Source organism: Pieris rapae, chromosome 2 (genome assembly GCF_905147795.1).
Source record: "Pieris rapae chromosome 2, ilPieRapa1.1, whole genome shotgun sequence".
Taxonomy (NCBI): Eukaryota; Metazoa; Arthropoda; class Insecta; order Lepidoptera; family Pieridae; genus Pieris; species Pieris rapae.
Genome location: NC_059510.1, coordinates 5277433 through 5289438, shown reverse-complemented (window position 1 = coordinate 5289438; position 12006 = coordinate 5277433). Strand labels below are relative to the sequence as shown.

The 12006-nt window shown below is 36.4% G+C and overlaps 1 protein-coding gene across 2 annotated transcripts; it reads right to left on the bottom strand.

Annotated features, from left to right (window-relative positions):
- Positions 1-182: 182 nt before the first annotated feature.
- LOC110998177 (zinc finger MIZ domain-containing protein 1) lies at positions 183-11424 on the bottom strand. 2 transcript variants are annotated; one of them, XM_022266672.2, is made up of 11 exons: positions 11085-11424; positions 10500-10648; positions 6877-7006; positions 5652-6435; positions 5297-5429; positions 5011-5221; positions 4446-4783; positions 4117-4264; positions 3465-3800; positions 3050-3250; positions 183-2804 (listed from the first exon to the last, which is right to left on the bottom strand). In XM_022266672.2, the coding sequence occupies exons 3-11, from the start codon at positions 6973-6975 to the stop codon at positions 2643-2645; spliced, it is 2412 nt and encodes an 803-aa protein (XP_022122364.1). In that variant the 5' UTR covers positions 6976-7006; positions 10500-10648; positions 11085-11424; the 3' UTR covers positions 183-2642. The 2 variants fall into 2 exon arrangements, with proteins under 2 accessions (XP_022122364.1, XP_022122365.1); XM_022266673.2 differs by having other exon boundaries at positions 6877-7003.
- Positions 11425-12006: the final 582 nt, after the last annotated feature.

The following is a 12006-nucleotide window of genomic DNA, read 5'->3' as shown; positions in this document are numbered from 1 at the left end:
AATTAACATTAATTTTATTTAATGGATTGAGTATTTTTCAAGAGACCGGAAAAAAAATTAACGAATGTCAAATTATCCAGAGTCGCCTGTATGTCGCATTTATGAAGCGTTAAGGTTGTAGTTGCGTTGGGTTGTATTCCCTTGTTTTCATATAAGGGTTTAGTTCTACTAGAAATAATAAAACTACCGTATTTTTATAGATTCATTTTATTTTTAATAACATAAAAATGTTATGTTTTTTATTTTACATATTTAAAAATGATTTCAGTAGGGTACCAGGTTTCTAGTATTCACAACGATTTCGGGATTTTCTACAATACAATTTGGCTTTCGATATAGGTCATGGGTTGCATAATTATTTAGAATATCTTTTTCACTTATTTCCAAATGCTGTGATTTACATTTTCGTCAAATCTACTAACTCCACAGCTGTTCATTATAATATTCAACAAAATATATTGTAATAATTTACTCATTTGGATGGATCATGTAATATCCTCTTTGTCTTCTGTTTACTGTGATATGCGCTACATTTTTATGATATTTTCATTTTATATAAACTTTCATTTTACCTAAAAAATAGGTAAACATGTAAAAAAATTACTATTTGGTCATACAAAGACTCAATATAATGATCCATCCAACAGCATATTGACTACAATAAATAGAACTAGCTAACTGGAATTGAAGGTCCCTTAAAAGTATTATAAGTTTAACTCTAAAGCAGTGATCAATACCTTTGCCATACTTAACTTGGAATTTGTAGTTTTTTTAAAGTTATGTTAGGAAATTGATCACCGCTTCATGTATACTAATTTATTGTTTTCATAATAGGTGACTAATCTAAAGAGGCGCCCATATTCATAGCATGTATTAAAGATGCACAAATCACCAATTTTTACAAATGTTAGAAAATCGACAGAGTTACATTTAAGAATCTTAGATATAGAGATGTTTAGAAAGTGTTAAGTATCTGTAAATGAATCTTTATCTTTTATGTGACAACTACAAAAAGGTTTCCTAAGAAGTTCTGTTACAGTAATTAACATTGAAATCATTTTTACATCTTGACTATGGCGCGCTTAGGCAAACATACAACCGAACATTTGAAAATATGTGAAATAAGTAACTTTTGTCAACTTAATGCTCATCATCAAACAACAATTATTTTAGGAAATAATGGAGAATGTCACTATTGTTAACTATTACTTATTGCTTTAGTTTACGGATCACGTAGAGATTTAATAAATTAATTTGTATAGATGAGCACAATTTGAAGAAAATTTAAACTAAATTGTATGTATCTATTTGAATTACCTATTGTTTGCGGATGATATTTCAGAGTACAGATAACATTATATTTAGATATTTTAGACAAAAATAAAGGAGCCAATCAGCTCTAGGATTTAAATTTACATAAATAATGGATTGAATTTTGTCAGAGTTGTATGTAAATGCAAATGTAAAAGATATTTTAAAAGATTTAAGAACTTTAAGTACAAACCTAATGTCATCTGTACTCTGAAGCTTAAATTACTTTCTGGTGTTCTGTACATGTAAAACCATGTGTAGATTTCATTTAATTTAGTAATACTACACTAAAACTGGCCATCATATAAGTATCTGCCATGTTCTAAATATATAACTAGGTCATAATATAATATTCTTATCTAAATTGGTATTTACAAATAATACATTTAATTATTACTCTTTTAATATAGAAATTAAAATATATTTCTATCATTCTTCAATTCACATAACACAAAATAATTTAACAGTGTTTTTGCACTCACATTTACAATATAGTTTAGTAACGACAGTTACCGCTTACTGATCTCAAACAACTCATTTAGAATATATCACCCAATCGCTGAGTAATGATACTCCTAGCATATCTTAATATTTAAAAATGCAGAAATGTGAAAACTTTAAGGAATATTTCATTGAAGGGGCAAGTGAACGTTATAGTTCTTTAGTTTCTATAGGAACTATAATATTCATTATGCCACTCGAGACCGCCGCGTAAACTATATGTACATATTGGCTAGCGGTCTCTTGACTAAACTGGAACCACTAGGAAAATAAAATATTTCACTATTTACATTGTAAACTATACACGTTATAATACGAATTACTTCATTGAACGAGTTTAGAATTAATTTAATTTGTTTACTCCGTTGAGAACAATGATAGCGCGCGTGACTGACGCGAGGAACATACATACACACCGCGGTACGGCCTTCGAAACCTTTACCTATATAACTATAACATTTCCCCAGCGTCGTTGTTTCAACGAGACGCTGCGTTAGACCACGCCGAATGTCACCGTGACATTAGAGATTCACGACAGCTGACAGCCGCTGTCAATATCAACGGTGACATTCGACGTCGACGCTCGTGGAGGAAAAACTAAAATCTAATATCACAATGTGGAGCTCTCAAGGAGCTTAATAGGCGCCAAAGTAGGCCACTCGATTTAAAGTTCTCCGCTATGTCTGAGGGCTACTATCTAAGACCCATATTCCAAAACGTACTTTCACTTGTCGTAAACACTGTCAACATTTCATAGAAATAGATGTTTTCGAACGAGATACGGACTCATCTGGAATACGAGCCTAAGGGCCCAGGCACATTTTTGTGACTCATTCGAAGAGCGCGAGCAGATCGTCCGAAGAAGGAGCTCGAGGAGGGTGTGAGCCTGCCGAAGATGACGATGAAGGTGGCGTCGCAAGTAGTTCTCCTAGCGCCGGAGCGTCTAGATACGATAGCAACTCCATGGGGTCTACACTCGTCTCTGGCAGCAACTGCAGCAGAAATAACTAATAAGTCACACTCAAGGAAAAAATAATACCTCAAAAATAAATTATAGAAATCTTAACATAGAAATACAAAAATATAATGCTAACAAATCAAAAGTGTTTACAAGTTATAGGTGTGAAATTTATTTTCCTATTGAAGCTGTAAACAAATTTTTACGTCCTAAACATTTTTTAAAACTATTTTAAGAAAACAACCATGAGGGTGGAACCATGGAAATAATTCAACTCACATTAAGGTTATCGGTCCCCTCGCCGTCAATAACTGCTGCAGGATCAAAGTTCAAATCAGCAGGTATGTCGACATCATTGAGGGAATGATGCCCGACGGAAGGAGGTCCTGGGGTATGGCTGGAGCCTGGTGTGTGCGCACCACCGCCACCAGGGGTATGTGCGGACCCAGGCGTGTGTGGTGTGTGAGGTGTGTGGGGCATCTAAAGTAAATAAAACAAAAATTTAAATATAGTGATTGAGGTATTTTAATGATATATTTTCTAACCAATTATGTTTTGTGCATCTACCAACAAAACAGCATCAAGAATTAACTAAATTGTGAAAATGTTCTACTGAAGTTTTTAGCCCGCGAATGTAAATTTATTCATATTATCAAATAATACTTGTACTAGTATTACGAGTATTAACACTTACTTGTTCATTAAGACTCTTCTCCATCGCGTTCAGAGGGTCCAAAGAATTGACACTATCATTGAGGTGTGACAGCGGGCCATTTCCTGCGTACTCATTACTTCCCGGTCCGTTGTTCATGCCAAAATCGTAATTTTGATTCGAACTAGACGCTCTATTCTGACTACTTTGATTGTACGACGAGATCATGGAGCCACTTGCTATGGTGTTCATATCTGGAGGTAGGTATGGTGATAACGCCTGGTTCATATCCCAATTGTTCATAGTTGGCATATTCATGGAGCCAGGAGACACCGCCTTGCCTCGTTTCCCAATGCTGTCGTTGCTATCGTCTTCTTGCTGCAATTTTAAATAATTTGTTAGAATTTACTTATATATATGAAGCTTCAAGGTTGACGCAAAACCTATAAATATATAGGATCGTCTTTCTAAGCGATATTGACAAAAACCTATTGCGATTGTGTCTAATCATTCATTTTTCTTACGTCACAATACATCATGGTGACAGATTTGGTAGAAATGAGAGATCTGGATAGTTCTGTTAATGTAAGAATATAGAAAAAGTTGTTTTCAAGTTAATCATCAATTCTTGTAGGTTTTGCTTAACAACCCGTACGGATGTTTATCACTTTACTTTTTTACAAAAAATACTTACCTTTATACTAGGATTAGCTGAATTCTTTGCTGCTTTCCAATTCGCTCCACTATCAATCGTGACTTCATCAACATCCGAGGTATTTAAAGTATTGAGAATACCCCACATGTACTGGTCCACTTCGAGTCCTTCTAATTGAGCTGGTTTGCTGTAGGAACACAAAGCAATTAGCGTTACGTTAAATTTAATATATACGTAATTAAAAGTAACTAAACGTTTTCACTAAGCTTCACTATTGACAAGAAGTTTTTTATATTTTTTTTATTGCCTTTTTATGATATACAGAGTAATTTTTTTTTAAACAAAATAATTTATAACGAGAAACTTACTTGCAAACTGGACATCTCCATGACCCTCTCTCACAGTTAAGCTGTAGGTATGATTCCAAGTCAAAACACTGTATGTGTTTGCATTCGTGCCCTCGTGCAGGTAAAGTTATCTTCTTAAACGTGATCGGACATTTGAGTGATACCTTTAACGCAGTTTGTTCAATACTATCTCTGTCATTTGGGGTATTAGTACCATTATTCCCACTAGAAGTTTGATTGAAGTTCATCTTAATTTTAGCAATACAATGGTCCGCTGTTAATAATCGCTTCCTTAATAATCCCTGTAGAACACTTCGTACGCTCGGCCGATGCACAAGTTGTAGGACGAATAGGTGAGACTGTAAACGAAGTTGCCATTAGTAATTCTGACATATTCTTTAAAAATTAACAACCAATTTCTGCTATTATTTAACACACAAATTATATATGTATTTAATTATTATGTTGTTTATTACGCAAGGCTCTAAAACGAGCACGATTAAGAATTACTGCGGACTCTCTGTCAAATCTAAAGCACAGAGGACAAGTCAAGTCCAGATGTATATTTAAATATTATGATACTTACACAACAACAAGCCGACACTGTGATCTGTATCGTGTTCCTGCCGGGTTGACAAACTTCTTTCAGGTACAATGGTTTGTGTGAGGTTTTATTCTCCCCTCGGTCTATTATAAGCGGTGTCGCGTTCACCGAAACTTGAACACTCGCCGGCCAATTCGTGTTCATTTGTCGGTCTTCATGATGGAAACATTTTAATTGTAGTTCTAGATCCGATCTGTTGACAACATATGGCATTAATATCGAGCATTTCACTAAAAAGTAATTTTGTAACTTAAGTTTAAATGGTTACCTCCATATTAACGTTGAATGGACTGTCGGCTTCAGTTGAAACACGTGATTGCTAACTGCTAAATTATGTTCTAATCTAAATGGTGGTAAGATGATACCATCTCTTACAGGGAATGTTAGTCGAAGCTCGTCATCTGGAAAGAAGAAAAAAAGGTAACATTAGAAATCTGTTTAATATTTAAAGTTTTCACATTCAACATTGTATTTCTAAAACAATTCGACTTAGGGTCCTTCAAGAAAAAAGCGTAACAATTCTGAAAAGGCCTGGGATTGAGAGTGTCCATGGGCGTTGAGCGTCCTACACTTTTGCCCCCTGTTCTAATAAAAAAAAATCTACAGCGAGGTAAAATACTTACTTTGCATACCCATCGGTGGTTTGAGCTCGTTGAAATGAGGTTTGACATCAGCATTGGGGCTAATGTACGGTGGCATACTGCTTGCTGGCGTCAAAGGCGGCGTTGGATTACCAGGTACAGGACTGTGTTGGTAGTTGTTAGTTCGCATTGCTACCTCTTGTGCGAATTGACCACTATACTGCCCTGCATACTGTGCTGAATTAGCTTGATGTTGAGGAAAATGGTTCGGGACTGCACCGTTGAAGTATTGCCCTTGATTGGAATAAGGCGGCGTCGTTTGTCTCATGTTCCCTCTCATCGTCGGGCCGAAGTTCCCACTTGGTCCCAGAGGCTGTTGCGGAGGGTATTGACCTTGGAAGCCAGGTCGACCGCCATATCCCGACGGGTATTGCCCGGGTCCGAAACCCGGTTGTCCGCCAATGTACTGACTCTTCCGCGATCCCATCAACATAGTACCCGTTGGGTAAGGCGTGTGTCGCCTTTGATAGCCGGGTCCCATCTTTGTAGAGCCTCCCATTTGGGCAGGGCCCATTTGAGACGGCATCATGTTAGCATGCATGCCCATATTGGCCATCTGGGCCATCGGATTCATACCGTTCATGGAGGCATTACCCATCTGGCCCATTCCAGTCATGCCGGTCATGCCATTCATGCCGTTCATTCCATTCATTCCCCCATTACTTCCCATGCCCATCCCTGTCATGGCGGGGTTATGGCTCCGTTGCTGAGCGTAGCCATTCATCGCACTGTATTGGGGGTTACCCATAGCCATGTTGCTTTGCATCTGAAACATAAAATAATAAATATATTTAAAATTTCACATTATACAATATTGAATTTCCGAAGATTAAATGGGGTTTTCCCGTTTCCTAATCAGTACGCGTTAGTACTCTTCGCACAAAGTACGAAGCGGACGTAAGCGCTGATATCTAATACTTTCGGCAAGCTTGGTGGGTTTTACACTTACATCTATGACTAAGACCTTACAAGAATTTGTAATGTTTTACTATTAATTACTTTGACGTGAAAGAGAATATGACTTGAACATATCGCTTTAACTTTGCACCAATTGCCTGGTGCATTGCATTTTTCACTTATGTGATAAGAAACAATTATTGAGCCGATTAATCAAAACCTGGGAATTAAAAGCTTAATGTCGGTCAACATTGCTCACCTACATTGATTAGAATTTGGGGCACGGTATTTAAAAGACAATTGAGTTTACCTGCGAGAATGGCTGTGAATCCTGTATCGCGGCCGTGGTGGCCGCGGCGACCATCGCGGCGGTGGCGCCGAACTGCGCGTTCTCGCCCCCGCCGCTCATCGCGTTCGAACCGCCATGGCACCCATAACTGCTGACAATTTATATCCAAATTAATTACTTATTAATTTACGTATACTTTGATAAAACTTGATGACTTGCAAATTGAAGTATTTTTATAATTCGGTCCAGGTTAGTGTATATTCTATTTCTTAAAGGATATTTCCCACCATTGTCAGCTTTTTATAGGTAGACGAACAGACACCGTGCTCGGACTGATGCAGCAACGGGTAGGTTTTCTCTTATAAAAATCGGGTGTCAGGTAGAAAAGTTATGGTCACTGACGAGAACAAAAAAAACTCATAATACAACAGAAACTGTTTGTTATTCAAATACGAAAAGATTTACGAAATTTCTTTTCAAAAAGTTGAAAGTGTGAATCTCATGACACATTTAAAAATCATAATAAAAATAATAAATAAATCTTGTAATATTTAGTAACAACAAAAATATAATTTTCATTAGCTAAAATAAATCAGCGCAGTTAATTTCATTTCGCGCACGATGTAGCGACTATCGAGTAGTTTCTATTGCAAGTGGCCTTGCGAAGTCCAACATTTTACATTCCACACGTTAACACGTCTATTATTATTAATAAACACAAGAATCAAAATATGATCCCAAATTCTACCGTCGCCGGCATTTTTAAACCTCTATAATTTTATTATATCATGAACAATGAGACAAAAAATCAATATGGACTATGACGCGTTGTTACCCCTGTGTTTCTCTCGGGATGTTTGATTTTTTGTATAGCGCTGGAGTGGGAGACAAACTCATGTGAACTGCTTTTGGGGCGAATTCCCGAGCCCTTTCTAATAACTTCCATTCGACAAAAGCTCAATAAACACTCGCACGGGCTACTTATTGTTGTTACTTGTCTGTATGTGTGCGTAACAGACATTTTAGCTTGTAAACGACTGTTATTTTTAATATGTTTTACATCATGATTTTATATGTACGTCATATTATGTATTATAAGTACCATGCATCGATAAATAGATATATAAATACTTTCGCATTCCAGTCTTTATTGAAACGTGTTAATAAGAGATTATTTAAAAATAACAAGTTCTCAAAGAGTTTAACAAATAATCACACCAGTTAACAACTCCTTAACTCAGTTCTTTCATCCTGCAAATGTGATTTACAAGGGCCCTTCCTTAGGTATCTAATCGCTGGTCTTTTATATCTTTTTGTAGATTTGCCCTTTTTGTTGCCGACCGTAATGTGTGCAAGTAAAAAAACGTATCCTGACGAACTTTTTGTTGAATTTGTATCACCACATCCGAATCACTTACGCCGCTTTCAAAATATTTGGGACTTTCAATGCAGGCGTCCAACGCGGTGATTCTTTTTGAGCGTTTCTTGGAATTCTTTACATGCATATGTTTTATTCGGCGTGCCGTTTTCCTTATCCTTCATAAGATATATTTAAAACGTAGCGTCCCAGTATAATGGAAGCTAAATAAATCAAAATGATTAAATCGCTATTTCGAGTAGCTGGAAGGTGTTTGGCATACTATTGAGAGATGTACGAGTAACGTAGATATTTTGATACATAGGCTGCAGTTAATTTTAGATTGTTGCGCAGACGTGGTGAATTCTTAGCTAATTGGCAGTGATGATAATCACGTGCGGAATTGATATCTCAAATGAAGTAATTTGAAATATATAAGCTTTTTATTTAAAAGAGATACATATATAAATTTTGAAATAGACCTTTCGATATTATGCACTTCAAGTGTTGCATTTCAGCCCTAATTCAAGCAACGCGACTTTTCAATGACAGTTGGTCTCCCCCATTTTAATGCTTCAAATTGTGGCTTGTGCGCTCATTGGTAAGGCATTAACATGTGATATGATAGTTTGTATCGATTATTCTGACGTACACGTTACGATCTGACGCGTCTATTCGTAAACCGTTATATTATCACAGTATTATTCGGAGGTTTTTTAATGAATAATTCGAAGAAATTCTGAACCTTATATATAAATAAACAAGTATATAATTGTTTTATTTGTATACGGTTATAACGGTATTTATAAGCGTTATTAATTTGGATTTTTATCTTATCCACGTCAATTGACGCCCGGAGCTGTGAGAGAATGAATCATGCTTCAAGGAGCGAATTCCGGGGGTTATAAATGGCGAGTGTTCTGGGGTGTATGGGACAATGAGTGGGAAGGGTCGGTTCAGTTAGGGCAAATAGGTTCACGTCAATGTGAGACGATAGCTATGATAAGTAATAAATATACTTTGTTTGCGATTCAACTGTAGCAATAAATTTAAAAACAAGGTAGCATCGTTACTATAGAAATAATCATTCGTATTTTGTTTTTAGACGCGACGTTTTTACCTGCTTAATCAATTGCATTGGATGTTAACATCCGTTGTAAAATATTAAGCACGTGGTAGGATTCATGCAGTAGTGACGGGTATCCGCCCCCAACCGACTCACCCGTTAAAAACTGACATGTTTTCCCACGATTCTAAGTGTTTTTATAATAATATTCTCGTGATAAGTAAATGCAACGTCTATTATCGTGTTTAAATTTTTGTTTTGCTCGCGATACACGGCTTCCTCTGTTCATTCAAGCCTCGAGCCCTACGTTTATTATTATTAACTTATTGGTTTTGTAATTTTAACAATGATATTATGTTGTTTGTATAGGGAACAAAACAAAGCATTGCTTAGCTTTTATAACGTTTAACCTTTAGTTTTAATAAAATATAGTATCCTAAAATACCGTGTGAAATATTTTTTATAGTTGCAATTATTTTAATTAGCCGAGTTGCTAAGCGACGATTTTAAAATTCTTGTCTAGTAATCCAGTGCGTTAATGTTTTGTTTATTTGTATTTATTGTAAGCTAAAGTGCAGTCACCGCTTGCATTCCCATCGCTCGCTTGTGTGCGTGTCGGCGTCATTGTGTGGGTAATGTGTAGTTGTGTGAGTGTGCAAGATGCTAGTGTGCGTTGATGGGCCCGAAAGCGTTTATAGTGCGTGTGAATGGAAGAGCACATTTCGTTTCTTTCATTATAATAGCAATGATGCGCGCCGAAATTATATTTAAAATTTAATAATAACTATTAGAATTTATAATTTAAACGTTATTAAACAACACAAGATTTAAAGGTTACACAAAAACTTACGCCCTATGCCAGTGTTTATTTTGGTATTTTTAGCGTGTGATAACAGATAACGAGTCGGTTTGCAAATAAATTTATTTCATGATATAATTATGCACATATTTTTAATACGAATGAAATTATTTTTAAGGCATTTTGTAAATAGCTATTTGATAGAATTTCAGAGATTTTAATTTACGTTTTAAAATTAAATATATTTTATTATTTATTAAGACATAAAAATTACGCAAAAATATATATTTCGAATCGTCCTTTTCTCGCGTTTGCACTATATTTTTAATATTATATATTTACTTTTGATAAAACAGTCATGTCAACATGTTTAATTTTCAAGTACCTTATTTATTTTCACACTTTTCTCACTAGAGACTTACCTTTGCGTATTTACTCTGTATCCTATGTTTTCTTGAAAATAATTCTGTTTTCCAGTATCGGGAGCTGCGGCTCCCGAGTAGCTAATTTTGTGTCCTGCGTATGCAGCCGTATTAGCAGAATTCGCCGTCCTGCCGTTTCAAAACACCTCCTGAAACACGATGGAGCTCTATACAATCTCTTTTTTGTAAGTCAGATTTCTAGCACAGTTTTCACGTTTGCAATTTCTGGCATTTATCAGCTCACGGTTACGGGATCCTTGTGCATTGCAATGTCAACAAATTACAGAACGTTAGTGTGCGAGTTTCACAAAGTTTTCGATGTTTTTTGTTTACCTCAACATGGATAATTTTTAATGGGACTATTTTATGTGCATATTTAAACTTTTACTTTTGATAAGTTTTTTAAGAAAATTTAATAGACGCCAGTATTTTTAAAGCACGCAATAAATTTTGATTTTTTGTACAAAACTTGCACCGTTAAACGTATCCAAAAAATTGTTCACTGCAATTTTACTTTCATTTAATATCCTTTTTTTGTTCTTTATTTTTTATATTTTTTTCTAATTTTCATTATGCGAAACACACCTTTTATGACATCCACTTTTGTTTAAATATTTCCACAAAGATCACAAATTTTTGCATCAATCCACGTTATGTCACTTGTAATCCTTCGGTTCACTGCACTGTTTTTAATTTTTTTTGTTGCCACTGCACAGGTGATTAAAAATCCAAATCCAAGGTAAGGTCAATATTTGTCACTGTGTTCCAGGTATGGTTGATAATAAATTAATATTATCATTCACTCACGAGTCCGACTGAGTTCTTCGTAACATTATAGACGTGTTGCACGAGCGTCGACGTCGACGTCACTGGCATCAGACAACCACACGTTCGACCGTCAAAGGTAACACTGGCTGGTAAACCGGCGACGGTGAGTGAGAGGTTACGCCGCGGGGGGAATCCACCCCGCGCGACGTTGCCGCTCCGCTGCGATAAAGTGGCGCACCACCTCGTCCCCCGCTTGTGTCGTCGTCTCGGCACTCTGCGCTCGGCCTAGCTCGGACGGCATCGTCGTCATGACGGTTTTATGCTCCACCCCGCGCACTCGACATTTCATTTCACGTAACGGTCCTCAATCGAGCGCGATACTGCGAGTGTGATAGTCGCAGTATAGTGTAGCACAAGTCATTAGTTATGTTAATGAATACATGATAGGCGGTTAAATTATGCGCTATTAGTATTGTTTTCACTTACTCGTAACACTTTTATTAAATATAAATAAATCTGAGCTTGCTTAAATAAATGCTCACTGACAAATTTTTTGTCCGATGCGAATCGTTATCGGGCCGCTCTCGGAATTCGGTGAGCGTCCGTCAACGCAGGGGCATAATAATTAACAGTGATAAACAATGGTCATGTCGCGCCGTCCTCTGGCCGCTACCTGCGCATGACGCTAGAGGACAAGTCACTCGTCCTGCGATGTCCTTGCTTCGATGTTGCATACATT

Excerpts from the sequence above, each read along its gene's own strand:
- LOC110998177 (XM_022266672.2), bottom strand. The coding sequence starts at position 6,975 with ATGAGCGGCGGGGGCGAGAACGCGCAGTTCGGCGCCACCGCCGCGATG. Across the intron at positions 5,430-5,651 it reads ACCACCGATGGGTATGCAAA|ATGACGAGCTTCGACTAACA; the intron begins GTAAGTATTTTA and ends TCTTCTTTCCAG. Across the intron at positions 4,784-5,010 it reads CAGTGTCGGCTTGTTGTTGT|TCTCACCTATTCGTCCTACA; the intron begins GTAAGTATCATA and ends CTTCGTTTACAG.